Raw genomic sequence first — 26,822 nt, forward strand, 5'->3', positions numbered from 1 at the left:
AGACAGAATGTCTTGAAGCTAAAAAAGGGAGTTTCAGATAAAAAAGTCTGATGATGAGAGCAGCTGGTAAAACAGACTTTTCAAGGAGATGACCGAGACATCCTCCCCCTCACGCTCAAAGGAGTTGGATGTCATATTAGTGGAAATGTAGCCTTATGAAAGGCAGAGTCAGAGGGGTAAGACCCCTTCTTACCTTAATAAGCTTCAGAGAACACTTGCCCTGTTCTCCCATTAAATTTGGTTTATAAAGCTGGGATTCAGGAAATTCTGTTTTTCAGACACTTCAGTAAAAGCCGTATTTCACTGTCTGAAGATTATTTAACCTGGTAGTGTGGCACCAGATTCAGTAGGTTGTAGGGGACCATGTAGGAGATACAAGTTTCACAGCAGATTTAAGCACAAATCTCTGTGCTGATTTGGATTTGCATAGGAAGGACTGTTTTCCAGAGCGTTCCACAAAGATCCATGGTGAATACAGTAAGAGTGATTACAAACCGCATGGATGGCTGTCCTCTAGATATGGTAGAAAGAGAAAATTATTTCCATTAAAACGGATGAAGTAGCAAAGGAGTGGTGGAGAAAGTTGTCTATGAGGATCTCATGCCTGATATATGAGAGTATTTTTGAAGGCCTTCTTGGTTTTCCTGTTTTGAACAACTTTATCAAAGGGCCTGACTTCCACATTGGACCAGGGCTGCTGTGTACAATTTCACTCATCACAGCAGAAGGGAACGTAGCATATTTTATGTGCTGTCCTCATTTTTTAAGATTTGGGTTCACTCAAATGCCTGCAAAACTTTTATGAGCCTCACTTTTCTGTTTTGATTTCAGTGTGTTCAGATTTCTGCCAGACACTCTCCCCATAGAAATGACTCAATTCTCCAAGGAGACACTGCTCGAATAGACAGGACCCTGTAGCTACAGCTTAAGAAAGGATGGGCCAGTACAGAGTGCTGGGCTCTGCTTGAAGGACTCGGGAGAAGGAGGCAGGGTGGAGAGCGAGGAGTGCCTTGGGCACTTCTACAAGCAGCAAGCTGGTTTGTGGCAGCAACAGCCATTGCTGGATACATGGGATCAAGGTGTTGCTTAAGACTTAACAAATAAGCAGAGGAGGCAGACAGAAATACAGAAATGTGTGCAGACAACTGCTTAAACTCAGCTTCAGAGCAAATCTTGTTGTACATTCCCCCTGGTGTAAGGATTCCTGCAGCCTCCTTCCCATTTGGTCATGAAGCTCAGTGCCTCATCTCCCTGGCATGGCTGAGCTTCTGAAGAATGTGAGACGATGGTATTTCTCACTGCTAACTAGATCTTTTCTGAGACTTAGCATCAGGCAACAGTTTTCCTACAGCTTAGTAGTATCATGTTTCTCTTCTCTAACTCACTTGCCAAATACCTAAGTATTTTGGACAGACTTTGGTCCTTTGTGGCTCTGTTTCTCTTTGGGGGCCATTTAAACCATGTTTCTTGTGTTTGTCTTCCATATTGATGTAATAATTTTCCCCTTTTATAAGATCTGAATATGATACACCGGTTTCCATCCCTGAAGCTTTTTGTAAAAGAAGGTGGGAGTAGCCCTGCAGTCATTTTACGGACTGAAAACTCATCAGTCTGATCCAAGGACGTGTGCTGGGGCTGAGCGGAGCAGACTAAAGCACAGTGCAGAGCCTTTCCCACTAAGCTGTTCTGCCTCCAAAACGGCAGATTTCTCTCTAAAATGAGCTCTTCTGTTCCCCAGGTGCTATTGGAAAAAAATTGTTAATGTTTCTGCATTGCTTAGAAAATGTGTTCTACTGTATAAACGCTAATTAATAAGTACTACAGTTCCAGTTGACAGCTTAGGAGCGCTAAGTCAGCAAACAGTGGCAGCGAGTGGGCATGGTCTGTGTGCAGAAAGTTTAATGTCTCACCCACGCAGCTTGGTCTGATGGCCAGTGCTTATTTCAGAAAAGTATTGCTAATTAGGCCTGTTTCTTTTAATATGCATGTCACTATTTTTCTGAAAGATTTAAGCATGGATGGGGGGAATGAATCTCTGGAGCTAATCAAAACTAATAGCACGGCAAATGGTCCTCCAGAAACTATTAGGTTTGGAATAGTTCTCCTTGGAGACATCTTAAATGTAAAATTATACCATGTCCTTTTAAATAATGTTAGCCTTTCTGCCGCGATTTTCATCCAGCTTGAGTAATTTGACATCAAAAAAGGAACCATATTAAAACAGATGCTTGGCATGAATAGGGCATATTTTTAGAAGGAGATATTACTGAAATGGAAACCTGCACATTTTCCAGCAGCGCAGAACTGTAGAGCTGTATCTCAGTGACACTTTCGTTGGAATTTATATCGTAGTTGAAACTCTCAGGTTAAAATCTTTGCATGCTCTTGCACCTCCTTTCTTCAGAAGAGATGCAAATCCCACCTATAGTCAGTTCCACCAGTGGTGCCCTGAATTTTCAAATACATCACAGATATGGTTTAGACATAATGTGCAAAGGAACACAAAATTAATTCTTCCTTTGCTGATCCCTCCCAGAATAGGAAAGGATTTCTGCAGGGAGTATCCCATCAAACTGTATTATATGAATCTCTTCTTAAAAGTGATTAACCCATGCTTACACTTCAAACAAGCTTTAGAAAAATCTTCAAAGTATGTAATGCCAACTGAAGCAGCTTTAGAAGTGTATAAAGTTCTCTTCCTCCTCCATGCTTTTTCCACAAAGCCATCCTAAGTTCCCTGGTGCTGGTCAAAAGGATCTTGAGGTAGTCTCACTGGCTGAACACGTTGGTAGCCTCAGCTGTGGCTGTTCAGACATTGTAGTGCCCAGGTGTCTGCCCTGATCTCCTGCTGGACTTTCTGTTGCTGTGGCCAGAGCAGCAGATTAGGACGGTACCAGTGGCTCAGCTGCCCCAGTTCACCCCCTTGTGTCTCAGTTTTAGCTGCCAGGAAAGGTGATTTAAGGCAGTTGAAGATGATGCAGACACTGGTCCCATTTGGGGACCTGCAGCATGATCCACTAAAACACCCCAGTCAAAGCTCAAAACTTTTTATCCATGCCAGTGCTGCAGGGTGTACCTTTAATGCTTCCCGGGATTTGTGGTTCTTGTGGTGGAATAAATCCACTAAAACAAAATGGAGAATTTTTGCTGCAGTCCATGGTGGTGGCACACACCACAGTGTTAAGGGCTAAACCCCTGTGCCAGTATTAGGCACATTTAGCTTTCCTAAGAAGGGAGGTGGCTACTGTTGCCCATTTCAATTGACATAATTAGACAGAGCTGTTGTGTCCTGTTTTACTTAAGGGTAAAAATCAAGTTGGAGCCAAGCAAATCATTTAATGCAGTCTTGTTTGTTCATTAAAGATGCAAAAGTCCTATCTCCCCAGGAAGACCCAGCAGCAGAGAGCAGTTTCCTCGCTGATAGCTCCAGCTTAGCCTGGCCAGAGCCCCATCCTTTCTCCTCAGGCCCCTCTCACTGCTCTCCCCATCAGTGCATCTCATGGTTTTTTTCTGTCATCTTTCTCACTCTATTGCTTTTCTCTCACCTTTTCTTTTGGGCTGTTCATTTTCCAGACAGCAAAGGCAGTTAAGTTGTCACCTCCTACCTCCTGCCTTTTTCCAATCTCACAACTGTAGTGATGGAGAAATCCATGTGAGAAACACAGCTGTCCTCCTCACGCAAGGTCACCCAGGTTATCTTCAGCTGTTTGAAAAGGCAATTTGTATTAACAGGGCTAATTCTGCCCAAACAGATTAGGGAGCGCTCACACATACCGTTTCTTTGGCAGAGCTGTGAAGGCTGTAAGTCCCAGCTGGTAGGTGGTATCAAGCAACTGAGGACTATAACATCTCTTAATGGCATAACTAGACCCAGAAGAAGAAGTTTATCTACACAGTTGCAAGCGCACAGATACCTTCACAAAGCTGCAACAACTGTCTATACAGTTGCTGTACCAATTTCAGCAAGGCTTTACCCACACAGAACTGTATTGATGGTCTGTTTTATACTCATCAGTCCACTCTGGCAAGGCTGGAGACATTGAGAACCCATTCGTAAGGAAGAATCAGGTGATTTTTTTCCACAAAAAAAATATAGAAGGACTTGTAAAAACTGGCCAGATTGTTAGTTACGATTTTTAAAATGATCTCTCCTGATCCTTTCTTCCTTGATAGAGTTCAGTATTGTCCCTCAGTGGAGCTGGACTCATATTAAAATATCATGAGGTTCTTATCCTAAATTCCACTGAAGAAAATGCACCTTTTCTTTGAGCACCTCAGTGAAATACACAAAGGATGTGATGGTCAAAGAGCAAGGCCTCTATTAGAATAAAGGATGATATTGCATGTGCTGAGCCTCTTTCTACTCTGGAACTGATTCATCCCCTGTTTAATACAGAGGAGTTACAAAGCAATCCCTGGGTGTCCCATGCATGGAGAAAAGTCTACTTCTTATATGGCTCAGTTCCTTAATTTTCTGAAAGACAATAGAAAACCCCTGTGCTTCATAGCTCTTCTCTGCAAAAGTACAACAGAGCTTTTGTTACATTTTCAGTTATTTATACATTATGATGGCTTTCTGATTGGTTCTTCACTACACATCTACAAGAGAGAGACAGAAAAGTAGCATCATTATGTATTACTCAAAACCTCAGGACTAGTAGCAGAGAAAATCTTCCCTTAATTCTGTAACAGAGGATGTTTATGTGCACATTTTATTCAAGTTCAAATCAGGATGTATTTCCTAAAGAAAAGACATCATACCTTGCCCAGGAAGAGCTGCAGGAGGTTCATGGGTCACCCAGAGAGGAACAGAGAAGAGTCTGTCTTCATGCAAAACACGATGTCTTGGAGGAATGATTTGCAGATGTTCTGGGGATGTGGCACCTCATGTCATGATGCAGACACCTCCAGGTGCAAAAGGAGGCAGCAACCACTGACCGAACCATCCTGATATGACAGCTTCCCTCTTTGGAAAGTCTGCCATGTGTTGAACAACACAACAAAATGCTTTCTGAAGAACAGCAGGAGAACTGGGTATCATGGTGGAGTTCTAGGGTATACTTAAGGAGCTGCTGTGGCCGTTGCAACATATGAATAAGCTGAACCAGAGGGATTTCTGCTAACGGTGCAGCACCCACCTCCTTTGCTGCTTTATCACTCATGGGCCAGCTGTAAGCCACAGGCCCACCAGAGACACCATCAGGGTGACAATCTCTTGCTGGGGAGGGAAAAAAATTGTTCTGATCTGTCCAACTGAACTGTCCAGGGACTGTGTGGGGAATTTGGCAGATCTCTTCAAAGCTCTGACAATGATTTGTTGTGTGGTTTTGGGGCAGCTTGTCCATTTAATCACTGTATTGAAGCTTGTGTATACATTAAAGCAAAAAGCATGCGTATTTAGCAGGACTGTCTTGCAACATATATTTATATAGCATATTATGAACTAGAAGTATTATGTATCATTTACTGCTGTTGCTGCTAAGTCAGTAGCAGATTCCTTCAGGCAGTTTTATTTTGAGTGTTGTGTCAATAGCTGAAGACTATTTTTGCTTTGGATTTTTTTTAGGCCATATATCCATATATATATGCATTTTTAGTCCTACATTATTAGTAGTTGCTTAAAATTTTCGATAGCTCTGGATATTTCCTTTCACAGGAAAATACAACAGAAAAGGAATCTGGAATATATTGCTTGCTACAGTAGTAGTAGTGATAGTAATACTTCACGCAGTGGTAGTAATACTTACTGCAGTAAATTCTGCTGGTTTGTACGAGGCAGGCAGATCCTAACAGGTGCGGGTGTGTAACTCCATTAACTTGACAAGAGCTATATTAGTTTAGCCAAGAAAGTGTCCCTGAGGATCTTTTTATATGTTAGAGTTATTGGTTGAGTGGGACACCTTCAGGCACTGCGGTTGTAGGTATGAGCAGTCATTCAGTCAGGGCTTGGTTGGCTTTTCGAGAATGTCTCAACTAAACTGGAAGAACATTGTTCTGAGGAGAATTTTTTCTGCTCACCCTTTTTTGAGTTTTTTCCTTCTTTTCTTCAAATGTAGACAACAGCCATCTACCTGCAGCAGCCCCCTATTGTACTTTCACTTATCCCACTACTATTAATTCAGAATCAAATCACTGATATGGGTTTAAATGCTTACCTCAACCACAGACAACTACTGACCATCATAATCCTGTAAATGCACGCCAGTCATGATATCTACAAAATCTCTGATATATATTCAAGTCTGCACTATTATAGCTGATGCATAAAATTCTAGACATATACTTAAATGTGTATTGCCATAATTAAGCCATTAAAAAAAACAAAAAGCATGCAAAAGCAGCCAGGCATTTATCCTCATAAACAAAAGAGATTTTTAAAAAATTGTTTCCCTGCAAACACTATTGTTTTAAATCTGTGCTCTGGCCATAGTTCTTAGAGAGAACTAACCACATTTAAGGTTAGAATCCTTGAAATACAAGCCAATAACTGAATTATGATTTTCTGAAAATGCCACCCATTCATCCTGGGTAAACCTGTTATTCAAAAGTATTGCTGCTGTTTTCTAGCAATAAGAAACTATGCCAGAGTACTGTACTCCCTAATGAGTTTCTAGTAGAATGAGTCTTTCGCCATTCCCTGTGGAGTTGCATTTGAGATTCCAAAATACAGAGATCGCCCTTGGATTATTTTATAGCTTTTTTGTTTTTATTTCATAGTTATCATTTAAATCTGCAAAGTGAGAAACATTAATCAGTGCTCTCTACTGGGCAAATGATTGAAACTCTTTGATTGACATCCCAAATGCAGGTATTGATGAGAAGCCAGTGTCATCCTAACAGCAGGCTTTCCATGCGGTGATTCTCTCTAAGCAGTGGCTGTCATGTCAGACCTGCTGCTATAAAACTAAAAAGTCTTACTATACTCTCTGGTAAGACAAAAAATGCTGAATACAGAAAAGTGATATATAGAGCAGATTTCTTTCTAGCTTAGGAATGGGCAGAGTTTGGTTATGTGGCCAAATGCAATCTCTGGCCACTCTCTTATTCATTACAACAGCACAGCCCAAAGAGCCAGCTGTTTACCAATAGCTTCAACTGAGATCTCCCTTGACAGTAAATGTCTATACATTTTCATTTCTGACAAATCCACCTGGCAAGCAATTTCTATTAATTTATCAGCAAATATACAGACATATGCCAATATTATGAACGTTTCCATTTTTTATGTCATAGGTAATTTTAAAACTATTATTATTTTAAAAATCTCCAAGTAATTTGATTTCTAAATGGTATTTCTTGTAACTGTCATTATTTATGGGCAAACAAAACTATAGGCATCAAAAAAAGGGCCCACGCCTTCAGAATCTAACCTAATTATTGCTCCATCTGACTTTGGCATATAGTCAACATGGCTCTCATTTGCACAGGGTTTGAGCTGTCCTCTCCTAGAATAATGATTAATAGAAAAATTTTAAATATTAATTTGTTTAAACTGTAGAAATTCCTTGGTTTGTGCTTCATGCTTCTAGCCAGTATCTTACTAAACTGTGCTTTATTTATTCCAGATAATTGATAAGAGCAAGAGAGACCCCTCTGAAGAAATTGAGATCCTCTTGCGATATGGCCAGCATCCAAACATCATTACTCTTAAAGATGTGAGTAGTCTTTGAGCACTTCAACATTAAATTATTTTCACCTTATGGTCAGGCTCACCTGCTAGTCCGTGTCTGGAAAATTCTTCAGCTGAAAGTCAGAGCTAAAACCAGAACCCTTGAAATCAAGCTAAAAAAGCGTGACTGACAAATTCCTGGACATAGCTGGAAGCACTGCTCAGGTTATACGTACTCCAGTTACTGTCTAACCAACTGTAGATGAAACCAGAGGGGCACAGAACAACAAAACGTATTTGGTTTTGCAGCACTTTTCAGAAGGGGGATCTCCCTAGTTGTATGTTTCAGAGCAAGGTGCTGGGCACACACAGTGGTGCTGCTGACCAGGGGATGCTCCTTCCTGAGCAGCAGCCGTTCCCATGCAGCATGTGGTACCTGCTTTGTTGGGAAGAGGGGAGCTCACAAAGTCACCAGGGTTTCCCCTGACAGTGTTTTGATGCCAGAGAATACCTTCTATTCAAGCAGCCTGAGAAGACATGAGGATTTCTTCAGCATTTCATATGAAGAATAGCCTTCACTATGCTTACATGCAATGATGACCTGAATTGGAGATGTTTTACTCATGCTGCCTGCAGGCTCACCTAGGATTGGCCACACCGGGTCAGATTCAGAGCCTACAGAACAAGGTCCTGCCTGTGTCAGTGGCCAGTACATTATGGTTCAGACCTTAGAGAATTACATAAAAAATTTCTAACCGCATGCCCTGTTACCTAATTCCAAAGTGTTAAACAGTATCTTAAAATCTGTGCAAAAAAAGGTTTAATATTCCTTTCCAAAAACATGTAGCATTGATGACTACAGCACTGCCTATTATTGCAGTCCAGATAAAGGATTATGACATGAAAATGTCTGTCTTCCAGTTTAGACAAAGCACGTCTTTTACCCCTTGCAATTGACGTTGAAGGTAAATACATCTTGTGGCTGATGTCAACAATGCATTCACCAGAATTGCAAATATAAACTCTATAATATCATTGGAAGCAGATCTTGGCCAACAGTATAATACAGTTCATTTAGCTGATCATGAGTCAAAGGGAAATATTGATATTTGAAATGGCAAATGTTACCCTGTAGAAGTGGAAAGAGAGAACACCACTGAGAAGGAGGCTTGGGTGAGAGCCAGCAGACATTTCAGGCTGTGTGAAGTGGTGCTGCTTTAGCAGCTTGGTCTACTCTGCTGACGTGACAGCACACCAGGAAAGCTATGTGTCTGTGTGGACAAATTGGCAAATTGCTACAGACATGAGAAAAAAAGTGATGATTAAGTCATTTTATAAAGTTGCCTTTTCTGTTGTTAAGCATAATAAGCACATTTCCCCCACATTAGCTGACATTTTCTTCTTGCAACATCTCACACAAGCAAGCCAACACTGTGATTAAAGGACCAGCCTTCACCAAGTTAATGGGTCCAAAACATATATTTATTCTATTACTCCCCCAGGTCTACGATGATGGGAAATATGTGTACCTGGTGATGGAGCTGATGCGGGGGGGTGAGCTCCTGGACCGCATCCTGCGGCAGAAGTGTTTCTCAGAGCGGGAGGCCAGCGCGGTGCTCTGCACCATCACCAGGACCGTCGACTACCTGCACTCTCAGGGTGTAAGCATTGCTTTTTTGGCTATCCACATCAACCTTCTATTACTTTTAGAAAAGCAAACAGCGGTGATCTTGCTTCTATGAAATGTGAATATGGTTTTTCCCCCCCACAAAAAAAACCTTTCTCCCTATTTATAATTACATTTGGTTTGTGAAATTGGGTCATAGGCATTTTAGCCGTTTCCCAACTGAACTGCAGTATGCTGAAGTGGTATTTTCGTCCCCAAATTACACTGATGTTCAAGTTCATGTACCTTGGTGGGATGTTAGTTGTTTACTTTTTATCACGGTCATCATTGCAGTACCTGATCTTTTAACAGAATTTCAAGTAGGGTAGCTGAATCAGCAGATAGGTGGAAATCAAATGCTCAGCTTTCCAAGTGAAGTGGCAGTTCGAGCAGCTGATGGGGAAGGTTTCTGACATGCTGTTAAAGAGGTGGCTTTTAAAATCTAAGCTCTCTATATTCGGCAGTTTGAAAATCTCTCCTTTTCTGCTTTTCAGGGACAACCAGTTTAGATGGTTAGTCAAATATTTGCTGCTTTTTCTGCTTCATGGTTAAAGCAAGTGCATTTTGTGCTTGGGCTTTTATGTTTTTGTCATAGTTTTTCAGTCTTGCTATAACAACTACAGGCTGTGAAATACGGTATGTCTGGTAAAAATGCACTTGAAGTTGTGTGCCTAAAGAAAGGATTTTTGCAGATACATTTTGAAATGAGGAAAAAATATAATCCCTTCAGGTGTAAGCCATTCACATGGACAGTCACAAGAGAACCCTTACACACTTTCCTCCTATGAGGGGATTTCTTCTTCGCCTTTCAGCTGAATACTCAGGCCATCAGGTTCCAGGAGACTCTGACACCAAGGTGTTTGTACAGCAACCCCCTCTGACAACCCTCAGGAAAGGTGTCCCCCCATGAAGCAGCAGCCTCCATCTTAATACATCAGCAGAGGCTGTCAAACAGACCATGGATTTTAACAGACTTTAACCTTGTTCTTTTTCCTTCGTTTGCCCAAGGCTTTTAAGCAACTTTTCTCCAAAACTCAAATATTTTCAGCATGAGCTCTTGACCCACCTCAACCAGCAGACCAGAAACAGCAGCCAAGCCTGAGTGCTCCCTGACCTCCTCTCCTCACTTGTTACTCACTGCTTTCTTGTTAAGGTGGTGCACCGAGACCTCAAGCCAAGTAATATCCTCTACATGGATGAGTCAGGAAACCCAGACTCCATCAGGATCTGTGACTTCGGGTTTGCCAAGCAACTGAGAGCGGAGAACGGGCTGCTCATGACTCCCTGCTACACCGCCAACTTCGTCGCCCCTGAGGTAGGATTGCATTTCACAGCCGTGAGTAATGAGCGTGTCCTAGGAAGCAGTCCTTCCTCTCTCTCTCCCTTTTCCTCACTGCCTTTACAAGAGGAGCAGGGCAGAAACCAAGCTACCGGCACTTGCACGACCACTATTACCACAACTTTCCTATTCCTGCACTTGTCAGGGCGGTTGTTTTTCTCCTGACGGAAGCCAATGTCTGTCTTGGACTGACGTACACAAAGCCTTGGCTCATTACGAGGATAAATACCCTTTTTTCTCTAGCTGCTCTGCTCAGACTGCTTCCCCTCTAGTGCACTGTGTGATAAGGCTTAAAAGGGAAATCTTGGTGTCAGGAATAAGACTCAAAAGAAAAATCCATGCATGAAATCCTTACCACACTGAAGTCAGTGTGAGCTTTATTGCTGGCTTCATGGAGCTACAGAAAGGAAACATCTGTCCTCTTGGGCTTTCCTAGTTCCAATCCCCTCTGTTATGGGGGATGTAGGAAAGGGCTCCTTTCCCATTTTTACAGGCAGGGAAATGGAGGAAGACCAAACAGCTTGCCCCAAGCAGGGGCAGATGTGGCTCTGCATCGCTGGCAAGTGCTGTTCCTTTTATGCAGCCCCCCAGGAGTGGGTTTGGGTCCCTCAGCTGTTTGAATGGTTTGGGCTGGTTGCTGTATTTGACCCTTGAGACGTCGTAGCTGCTTCCTTCTGGTGAAGAAGCAAGAGGTTAATTTCCTGGGTAATTTTTTCTTTTCTTGGAGTGATGCTTACCAACAATGTTAGTATTTACAATACACAACTACAAATGTGTGTCATCCTCTGCTTGTTATGGTCCTTATAAGAAAAATACAAAACTGTTTCCTTTCAATACTTCATCTGTCCTCTACTGTCAAACGCCACTGCCTCTCAGTTGTTATCATTCAGCTTCCATCAATCTTTTCTTCCCTATAACTCTTCTCCATCCAGTGTTCATCTGCATGGTGTGTAACTGGGAACAGAAAATGGTCTGATCTTTCTGTGCAAGGTCCTTTAATGATACCAAAAGTTACAGGAATCACAGCCTTCCAGCATCTGAAGGAGAATTTTTAAATTGAGACCATTGCTAGGGCAGTATAAATTCAAAGCAGATTTTTTTTCTGCAAAAAATTCCATTGCCAAGACAGATTGGTTTGTTATTTTATTGCTGTTTGGTTGGGTTTTCATTTTAGAACTTGGAATGAGCTGTTCAAAATACGTAAAAAAAGTTCTGGGGCACCACAGCAGTTCAGTTTCTAAACCAAAAAAATAATCATGTTTGCAAGATTTAAAGCACTCAGATTTTCTCCAGGACACAGGGCGCTTAAAATAGGTATAGCTATTTTTCATGATGGGCTATTTTGTATTGTGTCTGTAATCATAAAAATTGTTGGCCCAATGCAGTTTCAGATCAGAATCTCCTGATTTGAACTGAAAGCAGAGATCACGCTCCCAATTTTTTTGTGGAAAGAAAGGTCCTGCTAATGCAGGAAACGTTGGAGATCGATTGGAACTTTACCAGAAGTGGCAGAGAGCTTACATAAAGCCTTAAGTGCTTTTACATTTTACCTGTGATGCAGTGCTGCCCTCCAGACTTGACTTTGACGTTCCCTGCCTGAGCCCCGCTGCGACGGCTGCTGTACGCCCCTGGAACTAAACAAGGCGGCAGAAAGTCAGCCGAGCTGATGCCACAAGAAGACAGTGGCAGAGGAAGGAGGACGTGTTTGCCCACTCGGATCCCCCTTTATTTTGGAAACATGTAATTGGGGGTTTAGATGAGAACAGGAGCAGAGCCGAAGGCTCCCCGGGAGGAAGAGGCCGGCTGCCACCTAGTGCGAGTCACGCTGGGTGCAGGGAATGAAGGCGGGCTGGGGCAGCCTGCCGTTTCCTTAGGGATGCAGTAGGGTCCCTTTGGATAAAGTAAAAATACATTATTCTGCAGTTTTCCTGCAAAATCCGTGAAGAACTACTGTCTTGGCATTCGAAATTGTGAGATTTTTTATTAGCTTTCATCCCTGCTTGTGTCACAACTGAGAAAAGCCCATACTTGTAACATTGTTAACCCAATAAACCAAAGCCTATAGAAATAAAAGGGGTTTGGATAAACTTTTGAGCCATTATCAGAACTGAACGTACCCAGGGGAAGTTTGTTCCTTGTCGCTACAATGCCCCGCCGTGTACAGAGCTGAGAACTAGCAGCTTCTGCCATGTCAGATGCCACCAAATTCTCGAGGCAACCTAAACCCCTTCGTGGGTGGTAAATTCTTCAGCATCCATTAGGGTAGGACACCACAGCATCTTTTGCAAAGCTCTTTCCTGACTGATTTATTTCTAAGAGAGATGCCTGTTCCTGTTTGATAGTATCTGCCCCCTAGATCAAACATTCACTTTTTTGGCCAAGGTTTTCCACGCTTGGCTCCTGGCAGCTCAGTGTTCCCACTTTAAACACATTTGCACAGACGTGCAGGAGATGTTTTCAAGTAGCAGCGACACTAACTGATAACTCTCACTGGATCCTGTTGTTGTCAAGAAGAAGTAATTCCCAGCAGAGCTTTCCCTAGACGCTGGCACAGAGTGAACGCCCCTGTTATCAGGGCAATATTCTGGCAAACTGAATGACAGCACACAGCGACACCTGTCCATCATTTTGGCCTCATCGCTGCCCCATTTTTGTGTCATGTGCCTTGAGCTTGATTGTCCTTGGTTATCAGAGGCTGACAGCGATGGCGATGAAAATGTAAGTGGTCAAGAAGCAATGGGAATGGACACATCAAAAGATAAATGGTGGGTGCTCAGTCTCACAGTTCTCACGAATAAGCAAGAAGCAACTGAGTTTGTCAAATAGCAAAGAAGTTTATTACCATAAAAACTAATATTAATAGACAGGGAATGAGTGTAGGAACTAAAGAAACAGAAACAAATAAAACAGCCAGAGAATGTATATATGTTGTGCAGGTGAGAGAGGCAGAAGCAGGATTTTACCAGCCTTGTCTGCTAAAAAAAATGCAGCTTTTTCTCAGTTTTTTTTTCAGGTAGCAAATGTTCACTCAGCAGCATACCTGGCAGATGGTTGTTTTACCACTCATCATTTGTAAAATCTGTCAAGGCAACATATTCTGAAACTGTTTTTTCCTTGATCTTTTCTGTGATAGACTTCAGATAGCTGAAATCACTCCTGGGTAATAAGGCTGCAGCCCAGAGAAAGACTTGCTGATTTTGTACATTCCTTTTTTATGTGCTTTGGAAAAAGTTAATGTGTCTACTAATCCATCTGAAGGGGAAAATACTCTCCTTGTGGGTCAGAACTGAATAAACAGAAGGGTAGTTTGCTTTTACAAACAAGTGGAAGGTCTGGAGGTAGTCCCTGACCTTCTCTGAACCAAACAGAAACACAGGTTCTTCCCCTAATCTCAGCAATGCAGCCTCAGTTGGTGACTTCACTTTCACTCGGACCTGCACTGACTCAAATAAGCATTTTTTCTGGTATGTATTAGCATAAATGAAGTCCAGATTTTATCCTTGCTGCTGTAACTTGCCATCCCGTACCGACATTGAACCTATTGGTTCTTTGTGGCTCAGCCCTATGGTTTTTGCATCTGCAGTGTTCTTGGTAACCATTATGTTAGGAGGATATGTTTCAAAGTATTAACTACTTGGGTTTTTTTAAGAAAGATTTTGAAACACTGAAATAAGGCGGTGGGATGGGACTTGTTCCGCTTTGCTGTGTGTTAAATGTTCAGACAGGCTCCCAGAGCCTCCAACAAACTCATTTTGGCTTCAAGCTGGAGGGGAACAGATTTAGACTGGAGATTAGGAGAGGGTTCTTCACTGTGAGGGTGGTGGAGCACTGGAACAGGTTGCCCAGGGAGGTGGTTGAGGCCCCTTCCCTGGAGATATTCAAGGAGAGGCTCGACGAGGCCCTGGGCAACCTGGTCTAGTTGGGGGTGTCCCTGCTGACTGCGGGGAGGTTAGATGGCCTTTGGAGGTCCCTTCCGGCCTGGGCAATTCTATGATTCTATGATTTTTGTCACTGTGGCGGTGACAGCTGTGCTGGGCTGGCACACTAACCAGCTCACTCCAGCCTGGGTTTCACCTTGCTCCACTCCACTACTGAACATTTTGCACCTGAGGCAGCCAGATACGAGGGCAAGCCCTGGAAATGTCAGGAGATACCAATCGGTGCTTTTTGAACACCAGAAGCTAAAAATTCAGGAAAGCAGATTAACCTATTTTCGTCTCTCTCTTTCCTTCGCATAGGTCCTGAAACGCCAAGGTTATGATGCAGCCTGTGACATCTGGAGCTTGGGGATCCTACTGTATACCATGTTGGCAGGGTGAGTGAAGGGGTTTTCCTGGAGCAGCAGTCTCCAGTGGGCTCAGTAGTTCAGCACTGATTAAGTCAGAAAGGAGTCACGGATAGAGAACAGAGACAGCGAACTGTCTCGCCTCCTTTGAGAAATGTGCTCAGTTGTATGAGGCAAGAAAATAGATGCCAAGACCTAGAATTAGAATAAGTTCTTCCAGAGAGCATAAATGCCTTCGGCGCGTTACAAGTTGTTTAGGTTTTTAACAGCCTGTGCCTGTAAGTGTGCTCTGAGACCTAGGCTCCTAAAACACTCCCTCACCACTTCAGCAGCGTGGAAGGGTTACCCTAGGAGAGGAGTGTAGGAGTATGAGGGAGCCGTATCACGCTCACCTTATCCATAAGAAGATGTTCATTCATTTCTATTAATACAGGTATTCTCTTCAACTTCATACTACTTCTGCGGTTGTTGTTATTGAGGTATCTGAGTACCTTTCAAGGCTAAAAAAACCAAAACCTACACATAGTTTTCAAATGCTATTTGCAAAATCTGCTGCAGAAAGGACAGAAAATAAATAAACAGACCAGCAGGAACAGCAACAGGCAGCGGGAATATTTTGTTTGAGGGGGTGGGTTGGGGGTGTACCTGGCAAAGGTACCCCTACCAATGTGTTGGCTAAAGTTAAATATTGACCCAGAAAGAGACAGATTGAAATAAGAAGTGAAGGACAGAAATAAGATGTGCTGGGGTGAATGGGAAACACAGTGTGCAAACCCAATCTGGAGTTACCAGACCCCTGAATTTCATTTCTCAGGGTATAGTATGTGCACATTTATCCTACGTAAGTGCAGCTTGAAACTTTTCAGTGACCTTTCACAGCTCTTTAATCCACTTCATGATCATTCAGCTGTGACAAGAAGCTTGGATTCGTTCCTAGATTTATACAGAAAACAAAGAGTTGGACCCTACCTTTCTGTTATTCGTGTCTCTTGCCTTGTGGATTGTTATTATTGCCAGGAGTTTCTATCCCATCTATTTTGTTCCAGAGTACAAATGTGTTCACCATTAGCTGAAATACATTGTGACTTTCTGTGGGATCTCAAAAAACCTGTTTCTATTTGGCTAATGCAATACATTTGTAGTGATACACAACTACACAACCACAATTGGTAAAATAAAATCAACACATTACCCACAGTCACATTTGTTTAGCTGATTACATTCAAAATGCTTCTTTTTAAATGTGAAAAAAAAAAATCCAAATGTCTTTGAATCTGAAATACAAATTGCACAATTTAGTGGATATCAAAAAGGTGCTTTTAACTTGTATCTCACTTTTTTCTGCACTTAGAATATAAAAGTAATGTAAACTGTTGGGAAGTGCTGACTTTTTAGGTGCCACCACTGCATTTAGGTCTTGTTCTTCCTCACTAGAAAAGAGTTATTAGGAACTGACTATTATTTGCTACCGGGATTTTATTGTCCTGCCATCATCACTATAAGCAGAGAAGGCTCAGACATCTAGGAGCAAAGCTCAAGCCTGGGATCGTGTTAATGCAGGTAGTGACAGACTTTGGAGTTTTAGCCACTACTTAACTCTTAGTGCATCCCTCTTGATAGTTACAGATTGCAATAATATTATCTATCTCCTTGGGCTGAACATCTGTGAAATCTGACATGTTTTTGAAAATTACAAAATACAACATGAGAAATTGAATGTGGTATTAGAAACCAGGTGGGATAGAAAGCTGTGGCCAAACCAACTGTTCAAAACGATCTAAAAACCACTCTGGCAAGCTGTCAGAAGAGAAAAGACAGATGGAAGGAAAAGTATAAAACCCCCAAATACTCCCTTCTTCTAAACCTATGCAGCTGTTCAGGATTGCAGAGTAAAATTTCACCTGGTAGATTTTAGTCAGCTGCAAAAATCTTACCACTTGTCACTTTCTGAAGACAAAAAGTGTGCCCTCTGTGTGACACCTTTGTAAAGCTGGGTGCATGTTATAGTAATTTCTGACTCACTAGATCAGGAAGTAACCTGTTGCACATCATTTGTTTTGCCCAACAGACTGGCATGTTATGATTAACAAAGCTTTGCAAAACAGATTATGAAGGCTTCTTTTTTCTTTTCCTTTTTTCTGTTGCAGATCCTAATTTTTCTCCTTTATTATTTTTATCCTTCCTTGCCATTATCAAGGTACTTCTATTCGCAATAAAGCAGAATTAAAGGAATCAAAGAGGTAGAAACCTGTCTATTTTTGAAAAAGAATATTTCATTCCTAAAAAATGAGAACAGAAAAAAAATTAAAAAAAAAATTAAGGAATCAGCCTTTCCCTCTGAGAACAAGTTAATTTGAGGAACCACTACACCGTATGGTTTGAGTGAAAATGAAGCAGTGATACGTGTGGTCAATTCTGGAACCAAATTCCTGTTGTAATGGGTGGCATTTAGCACCAGATCCTAGAAACGATATCCTTGCAAATCGCACTGCATTGTTTTCTCTTTTTTTAAACAGGTTCACTCCTTTTGCAAATGGACCAGATGACACCCCAGAGGAGATTCTGGCCAGGATCGGCAGTGGCAAATATGCACTTACAGGAGGCAACTGGGATTCGGTATCTGATACCGCAAAGGTCAGGGAACACTTTCTGAGATTTTTTCCTTGTTCTTTGAAACAGGCTTGCACTCTGCAGTTGTAACAAACTTAAGAGAGAGGTGGTCAGAAGGGTTATTTCTCAGTGCCCCATGAAACAAAAAATTTCTTCTTTATGTTTCTACCACTCTGCATTAAATAGTGTGTTAGGAATTTTGCCAATTTATTTCATTAAACTAAGGCAGAATATAGCACTATCAATTGTGCATGCTTTTAATGTTAAAATTTCACAAAACTCTTTTGGTGCAACTGCATTTTTAGAAGTGTAGGGTAGTCAATGCCACAAATTCGTGATCTATGTGAATCACCTTTTTGCTTCTCAAAGTTAACCAGAAGCAGGTAGTTTATAAACTAGCATTTTTAACTACTGTACAGTTCATGGTTTAGGCTGCCCATCTAGCACAAAGCATAAAAACTCAAGAGATAAAATTCATCTGGTGCTGAGATTTTGGGCAGAAAGCTGTGCACTGGTCTGTGAAACAGGTAGATGGGCAGGAAAGCTGACCAGCTTCCAGTTGCCTGGCTTTAATCAGAAACTTTGACACAGTTTAGATATTCCTGCAAGGGATTCCAGTTTTAGCAACCAGTAGCATCCATTGACGTATCCCGTCACAAAACTGCAAACCATCCTAGTAATGTATTTGTCTTCCTACCAACATTTATGAGTCTCACAATTAATTTTTTATCAGATGTTCACTTTTGAAATCAATTCAATCTCATTGAATTTTGCCTGTTTGAATGTTAGATTTCTATTTTAAGCTTCTCATGCAAGCATGCTTTGGAGTCAGTGAGGAGAGGCCTTCAGGTGGCATCCTCTGTTAATCACCCCTACAAGGTCACCTATAATTAACACTCAATAAGATGAATACCTTCCACAGTATCTTTTGACTGGATTATTAGATAAGAATAGAACATTACACTTGGAAATCTAGTGAAGATCAGACTTTACACTTCAAAAATAGAAAGCATACCTAAGGTACATTCCTCACACCGTTGGACATGCTGATCAACTAGGAAGATCTTAGTAAAACCTGCACTATTAATTACGTTTCCCATTTTCTTCCTTTTAAACCCAGGACATTGTATCAAAGATGCTTCATGTAGACCCTCACCAGCGCCTCACAGCAGTCCAAGTCCTAAGACATCCATGGATAGTGAACAGGGAGTATCTGTCTCAAAACCAACTCAGCAGACAGGATGTTCACCTGGTGAAGGTACCTCCTACCCTCCTGCCTCTTCCTTCCTTGAAGAATGTGCTGTCATTGTCTAAACATTCTGGAAAGTGATAGATAAATTGAAAAGATTATTTGTCACAGAGGCCAAATATAATATGTCATCATATTAACAGTAAAGCTTTTTGACCCATCACCTATTTTTAACTTCCATCTGCATTGTAATGACCTGGTGGGGCTCTCTGCACATAACTGCTACCCACCACTTTCAATCAGGGACACCCCAGCTGTCTGCCAGCCCAAACATTATCATTTCATGGAAATCATCTATGGACATCCATTTTTTCAGGAGTCTGAATTGGGAAAGGGAGGGGGGAAAGCATCAAAGAACTGAATTTCAGCCCAGCATTTTTTTTTTCTGAGAAAAAAAAACAAACCTATCTTTTGTCTTTCTCTATTTTACAGGGTGCAATGGCAGCCACTTACTTCGCTTTAAACCGAGCACCTCAGGCACCAAGGCTGGAGCCTGTATTGTCCTCCAATCTGGCTCAGCGGCGGGGCATGAAAAGACTTACCTCTACCAGGTTGTAGCAGTACCCTCAAAAGGCCTCTTTGAAAACCCACCGTTTATTATTTGAGAGATTCATCTTTACTTGGCTAGCAGAACTATTTTGGACAACCTGCACATGAAATCGCCAGAAATAGCAGAAGTCCAGCATAAGGCAAAGTTCTCCTTTGCTCCATCATTTCTTTTACATTCCAGCCAGGGTCCCAAGTTTAACAACTTCACAAAGACGTGCCAATTTTGCCAGTAGCTCTGTTTCTTAATGAGATAAAACCAAATAAAGTAGAAGCGCTCCATCCTTCCCACCCTAGGAAATACTGGTTTTGAGTCCTTAAGATGTTCCATGGGAACACTGTTTTCATTCTGTTTCGCAAGAAAAGCACTTTTTGCTATGAAGAACGCAGTCAGGTTTGAATGTTTTCAGTTGTCCCAGCACGCGTCATGATGAAGTGGCTCGTCTGGTCACCAGTAGACATCTACTGATCTCCACTCACCCCAGGAAGAGTGAAGGCTGAAGAGACACGTGAATACTACCTTACTTGAAATAAGTGCTATACAGCATGAAGGAGAGGGAGCTGTTGGTGGTGGAAATACCTTCTGATTTCAAGAAATCTTTTGCACTTTGCCCCTGCCCTCTCTGGAAAACGAAGTCAGCACTGTTTGCGGAGTGTGTGCCACCAGCCCTGACTTACCCAGAGGTCTCTGACAGCAGAAAACCTCTGAGAAACTTGCTCCTCCGAGGAAATTATTTGGTCTTAAGAGACTGCGGGAAAGCATTCACATAAAACAGCGTGAGTGGGAGCCTGTGGATCAGGGGACAAAAAGGCACCTGGTCTTGCCCAGCAAGCAGGAGGTCTGGGAGCACTAGGTGAGGGGGCTGGGGAACCGGGCAGAGGCAGGGAATGGTGCAGGTGACTTTGAGGACAGTAGGCAAAAAAAGACCCATGGCGGCATGATGGGGAGTACTGCCAGAGGGAACTAGCAAGTGCTTAGGGGGCTAACTGGGACTCTTTAACGAGGGACAGTCCCTCTTCAGCAGCTGGTGCAGAAGAGGGTGGGTGTCTGGGTTGCTAAGGGGCCGAGTGGGTGGGTGCAGCCATCCTGCCACACCGTCACGGTGTCTGCTGACAGAGACCTGGCTCTGGCAGGCCAGAATGCCACCCTGGAGCGAGCAAGGCCATTTCCAGTCACGGCTCCCTGCCCTTCCCTGGCTGCTCACCCCAATCCACCCCCGTCTCCCAACATTTCCTGTCCCTGCCTGGCTGTTCTGCTCTAGCAGAGCTGCACTCCCTGTGCCATGTGTGTGTGGAGAGTGCCCACTTCTCAAGAGTCCAGCTAACTCTGTTACAAGCTTTAATAATAATAAATTATGAGGAGAAAGGGGGAGGATGCTCTGCTTTTATATTTATATAAATATGTACATGTGTATTTATATACATATAAAACAAAAGTTCTGTACCCTAATACCTGGTTTTTCTAGGTTCAGGGAAAGAAAACTTTGTTGAAACGGTCTCAGCAAAATGGACCTTTTTTTCTCAATCCCTGATTTAAAAAAAAAATGAGCAAGCTTTGTGGTGCCGGATGTGAACTATTTTTTTATTCTTTCTCTTACCCATCTTGGCTTATTGTGGTCACAAGCTGACCAGGATTCTTCTTTGTACTGCTTTTGTTAATTTTTGTTTTCCAAGTAAATTTTGTCACCTCGGATGCTTTATGGGAAAAGCTAATGTGCTATGTTGGCTTTTTTTCTGTTGTGATGGAAAAAAAGAGAAATGTGAACATGGAGCTTCATATGCTAGAGATGGTAATTTTTCCTTGCTGGGTGGTATGTGCATCTCGGTGCTGAACTGGAATTACCAGGTCATTGCCTCAGAATGTCCAAGGGAACGAGTAGTTGCATTTGCTATAGCAATATGCTTCCTAAAACTAGCTCTGTTCCAGCGTTGACTGAAATTTGTTTGTTTGCATTCGTCTATTTTTAAATTTAAATTTATTCTTAATAATTTAAAACGGTATTTAATGTTCAGGTTTATGTGCTGTGCACAGAGGTCTGCTGCAAAGCAGCTCTTCTTGAAGCCCGTCTCTTTTCTAGAATAAACGATGCTGTGAAACCTCACGCCGTGGCTGGATTGGCTTGGACTGATGGGTGCAGACACACACAGGTGTGTGTCCATGGTTGTACACACAGCAGCCCTCAATCCTCCCCTCCCGGTAACCCGGGCTCACTGACAGCTTTTTCACTGCATTTACACTTTCCCTCTTGTTAGAAGTTGAGTTTGTTTGTGGGAGCAGCGTGCTGCGAGGTGAGTCCACGGGCAGGAAAGATCCTGAGGGATGAGGAAAGGCTCGGGCCAGGCCTTGTTTCCCTGGAAGTGACTTCTATCCTGGAAGAAGGCAAGGTGGGCACAAAGGATGCTGAGGGCAACCTGGAGGGAGGGCTGGGTTTTCTGGGGTCCCAGCTGATGTGTGTTGTTTCAACAAAATATATTTTTAATGTCCAGTGCAATTGTATTGTATACGGGCAGAAAGAGGGTTGTAAATCTTATGTGCAGTTTTTGTCTCCCCCTGAGATTTCCTCGTTATCTTTCATTGCTTCAGTTTGCTTTCTCTTCACAGCCAATGGGAACAGTCTAATTCCCTCTTGATATACTCTGTCTTAATTCTTTGAGCATTTTTTCAATGAATATAATTGTAGGCCAAGCTTACAGGGTGTTGCTCTTCCTGAAGTTTAATGGTTTGAATCTCTTCCTGATTTAGCTCTTTCTAACCCTCCAGCTATCACCCTATTAACCTATTAGGTTTGGGCCACATACAGAATGATACATGTTGATGCTCATTAATTACTTTATAAGCCTATAAATTACATATAATGGGGTTTGCTTATTAAGATGTTGTTGCCGGTGCATCCAGATGGATGCAGGTGTGTGTGTGTATATAAATACATGCACACAAAAAGTGCTGTCCCAGCCTGTCCAAACAAGGATAGAAATGTAGTCAGTGCTTGAGGTGATACTCAGAAGAGTTTTGTCTGCAGTGTTCTTGAAAGTCTGTCATTGGAAATGGTAGTGGTGACTGTGGGTGTGGATAGGTGGCTGTGGAAGAGGCTGTCCCGTCCAGCCTCCCCTCCATCCCACCCCCCAGGCAGATCAGCCCCCTCCCCGCCTCAGGCTTGCCATGGGAGATGCTCTTCTGAGGATTTGCTGACCTGTTTCGGTCAAGATGAACCCAATTAAACCATTTCCACTGTTAGTCTTGCTGATCCAGCTCGCTTTGACTGAAATACAAGAGTCTCCATCAGCCAATCCAAGGGACGGTCCCTCCTGGCAGAGGGGGAGGAAGGTGCCATTGGCACTCGTTATTTCAGACTGGCAGCACCTGCTGCTTCCACTGGCCCTGCTGAATCCAGGCAAAGCTGCATGACCATGGCCTAATTACTGCTACGGCTGCTTTTATACCAGCATCTCCTTTCCAGACTCCTTGCTACAGCATAGCTCAGCAATAAGCATTTACTCTTTCTAGGAGAAAACTTAACTGAAAAAAAGCTTAGCCTCTCTCTCTTTTTCTCTTTTTCATCTTGAGGGAGTTCTACTAAATGTTATGTTTAACTCCTGAAAGTCTAAAAATCACTTGGAATTAGATCATACCATTTTGCAGGTTATTAGTCCGCAAAGCGACCTAGTGCCTTAGGCTATTACCAATAGTAGAGTTAGATTTCTGAACCAGCAAGGTACGCAAGGCAGTGACCATCCAAGGCATACTAAAGTGTATCTGTCACAGACATGGTCATTTCATCTGGTGAGCCACTTCAAAAGCTGCCATTCAGCTCAGTAGAGAGGAGTCTGCCCAGCAGGGAGGAGGCATCTCCCCACCCTTTGCAGAGCTGGACCCCACCTCTGCAGCTCCAGGACTTCAACGGTCCTGATGAAGAAGATCATGGGAAAAGTTACCCCAGTTCCTACAGAGCACCCCAGCTTCTGTATATGAAAAAGGTGTGGGAGATGCTGCTCAGAGGGAGAGCTGACCCCTCATGCCCCCAGTCCCCCATAAATTTTTACTTGTTTAAAAATTGTTTAATTTTTTCTAAGCAAGTTTTAACAGTATAAAGCCTGACTTTTTCAGCAAACCACAAGTGACCTTCGCAGATACTTTGCAATCAACCCCTACATCTGGAAAAAAAAAAAAAAATTCCATCTGACAATAGATTCTGGTTTGCTTCTCTAGAAAATAATTTTCAGCAGCTCCCTGAGATGGCTCTAGGGATAACCCAGGCACAGAGAGCTGGGAGAAGCATGTCTTGTGTGCCATGATGTCGTGACGTGACATTGTATGTCACACTCTTACAAAGTACAGATTGTGTGTCCCTGTGCTTTGTCTAACCCTGGATGGGTTAGACTGGGATCCATCCCTGGATGGGGTGCTACTGGGACTCTTCAGCCAGACTTCCAGTTAAACAGGTTTTGGACTGAGTTTGAAAGGGACACTGAGTCTGCTGGCTTACAGGGTAGATCAGGCTCTATTAGAAATCAGTATGCAGGTCCTTATGGGATGGGCTGGTTTTGCCTGTGTAGAGCAGTGCTCACTCTAACCACTCGTCGCTGGCTCTGGTACCTCCAAATACATCTGAACCTTAGTGGAGAACAGCAATTGCTGTGTCTCTGTTAGGAATTACGCCAGGGCTTGGATCATCCCCTAAGCCACGAATGCCACAAGGGTTTCTTACGCCGCCGGTCCACAGAACTCCTGCCAGCATATGCAAGTGCTGGTGCTAAAAAAGGCAGGCAGCCACTTTCACTTGACCTCAGCTGTCAAGAGAAATCTGTCCTTTCCCACCTCCCTTATCCAGGTCAGCATGGAGCAGAGCAAATGTTTGTGCGGCAGAACGAGTGGCTGGGGGCAGCAGGAAGGCAACCAGTGCCTTTCTCTTGCCAGCAGTGCTGTCAACGCGTTGGTGTGGCTACAGCTTCGGTGTCACCTCTGTCCCTCTGTTTGAGCTATGCTGAGCTGAGCCCAGGTGTGGCGCAGGGTCGGGGTGATAAACGATGGGATGTTTGTAGAGCAGCTGGTTCCCAGTGCCAGGTTGTGTGCACAGAGCAGGGAGGACAAGCCCAGGCTTCTGAAAATGGCTCCAAGTTCGTATAAACTCCCTGCAACCACAGGGTATAGGGCCACAGATAACATGCCAGGGGAAATAATGTTGACTGTGGGGGGTTTTTTTGCCATCATTGACTTTATAAAGAGGATAGAAAAAATCCTGGGGTTTGTTTTTTAATCACCTGTTTTTACAGGGGAAATTCCTGGTTTTGTAGAGTGCTACAGTCTTCTAGATGCCTAGTAGAAATAAGGCAGATAAACTTGGAAGGTAAAGTAGATTACTGTAGCAGAAAAGCAGACATCTCTCACCAGAAAATTGTTTTAATTCAGATGTTTTGAAGCTGTATCTTAAGATGTGTGTAGCAAAAATACCAAAGCAAATATTTAGAAGCAAATTTCTCTTGGTGCCTTTAATCAAGAGCCAAGAGAGCTCCAGGGTCACGTCTGAATCCTAAAAGATAGGCAAGAAGCACAGCTGGGTCAATAAACTCAGATATTTCTTAGATTAAAATAAAAAGGCTTACAATAATAAGATATTTCAATACAGTTTATAAAAAAGGAAAATGTGCAAGCCCGTTTTCTTCTCCTCATTTGAAGCACGCATCATAATCCCATAGAAGCGTGAATTCTTACCTCCTAGCTGATCATGCTTCTAAAACCCTGTATTGCCCCAAGACATTGCAGCTAAGCTGCTTCTGGTACCTCTGATACTGTGTGAACACAGGCCCACATTCCCCACTCCGTGCCTGCCCACAACAGGCACAAGCAACGATTGTGCATCCTCTTGTATTCTGAAAGTTAGCAAAAATTTGAGTGTTTAAACTCAGAAGATAAAGTGAAGTTAAAAGTAACATTCTCACTGTGTACAGAACTAAAATTCTCAGTGTTGATGGGAAGGGTGGGTAGGAGCCAGTGCAGAACAAGGGTGTTACAGAGCAAATAGTCACAGTAGTTCTTAGAGCCAAATTTTAGGTAAAATCTATTAATAAGTTTTGTGAGCCTAGAGCTTGCATTTCCATGTGCAAGTGGGTGACAAAACATGTGTAACCAGGCATCCGATCACGCAGTAGACTTGCACATGGAAATGTTTTGCAGCCCAAAGTTTAGAGTCTAAAATTAACAATGTGACCCTTTGCATCAGCCTGTGTTGTGTAAACCATAATGTCCAGTGTTGTATTGTACAACCACTACTTGCTTCACTTATGCAGTTGCAGAGTCAATTTGTTGCTCCATCGTGTCTCCTAAATGAATGTGATGATGGTCAACGTTTTCAGAGACGCCGTAGCCTGAAAGGCAAATGAGGAAAATGCATGTTCTCTTCAATAAAGGAGAATTTTGAAAGGAGAGGCTGGAAATAAGCATTTCGAAGTGCAGAAAATGAAAACCAGTTGCTAAAAGGTTGTTTCTGATCTGTGACTCGGCGCCAAATCTTGTTTCCCTCACTCTTGATTTGCCAGTTCCTCATCTGTATGCACCTTCAGTGAAACCAGGGGGCCAGCTCAGAGCAGGGTCCTCTTTCCTCTCGCAGTGGTGGAATCTGGCCATTAGATGATGATGTGTGCGAGGAGCTTACTTGGGTAGCAGTCAGCAAATTTGACAAAATATGAACCATGATCTAGCACTTTGTTTACGGGCTCCATATTCATGTTTACAAATTGTGATTTCTGAGGCTCATGCTTTTTATGTTTCCTGTATGAAAAGGGCAGCCAGTGTACAGATATTTATTATGTTTACCAGCGTTTCTGAATAGATTTTTTTTATAGTACATGGTTTTATGAAGTGTAATATTTTTATAGCAGAATTATGATCTTTGGACTTTCTATATTGTTACCTACAAGTGTTTGCAAATAAGCTCTTTGCTCCCTTTTTTCTGTGCACTGTGTCCAGTGTTGCTGCTGTTGCTGGCCTCAGCTGCTGCTGCCCCACCGTGACGTGGGCTGACGGTATTGTGAAACTGTGCAAACTAACTTCAAAGAGCTGTGATTGTGCTGAAGGGCTGGCTGCGTGCTGGGTCCCTCCCGGCAGGAGGGATGGGGAGCTATACTCTACCAGGGCAAGAGTTTACTGTGGATGGCCCCCGAGGAGAAAGCCTCAGTGCCCACCTTTGTCTGTACTCTGCCATTTTGGCTTGGCATGCCCATCCTTTCCTTTCTTTATAAAGAAATAAAAAAAAAAAAAAAAAAAAAAAAGGAACCTCTTTCTTCCTGTAAGCCTTTATATGGGTAAAACCCAGTCACCCTGGAAAGATTTTCCTTTTTACATTGAGAAGTACAGGAGATAGAAGCAAATGATGATGTTGTTTTTTTTTTTTTTTGTCTCTGTGATAAGATTATTATGTTCTTAATATTGTTTAAAAAGGTATTTATAAACCTGTGGGTTTCTTCATCATATGAAAGATAGCTCCCACTGCTTGTTTTTGCATAATTCCTTTCCAGTTCCCA

At 42.7% G+C, this 26,822-nt stretch overlaps 1 protein-coding gene across 2 annotated transcripts in view; it reads left to right on the forward strand.

Moving 5' to 3' along the window:
• Window positions 1–26,504, forward strand: part of RPS6KA2 (ribosomal protein S6 kinase, 90kDa, polypeptide 2) — a 292,047-nt gene extending 265,543 nt beyond the window's left edge. For both annotated transcript variants that reach the window (XM_014951152.1, XM_014951153.1), the window contains 7 exons: window positions 7,566–7,655; window positions 9,112–9,270; window positions 10,429–10,590; window positions 14,853–14,929; window positions 17,416–17,533; window positions 18,630–18,767; window positions 19,191–26,504. In XM_014951152.1, the coding sequence (XP_014806638.1) occupies window positions 7,566–7,655; window positions 9,112–9,270; window positions 10,429–10,590; window positions 14,853–14,929; window positions 17,416–17,533; window positions 18,630–18,767; window positions 19,191–19,316 (870 nt within the window). In that variant the 3' untranslated portion in view covers window positions 19,317–26,504. The remainder of the gene's footprint in view (window positions 1–7,565; window positions 7,656–9,111; window positions 9,271–10,428; window positions 10,591–14,852; window positions 14,930–17,415; window positions 17,534–18,629; window positions 18,768–19,190) is intronic.
• Window positions 26,505–26,822: the final 318 nt, after the last annotated feature.

The sequence above is a fragment of the Calidris pugnax genome, unplaced genomic scaffold (genome assembly GCF_001431845.1).
Source record: "Calidris pugnax isolate Ruff unplaced genomic scaffold, ASM143184v1 scaffold24, whole genome shotgun sequence".
Taxonomy (NCBI): domain Eukaryota; kingdom Metazoa; phylum Chordata; class Aves; order Charadriiformes; family Scolopacidae; genus Calidris; species Calidris pugnax.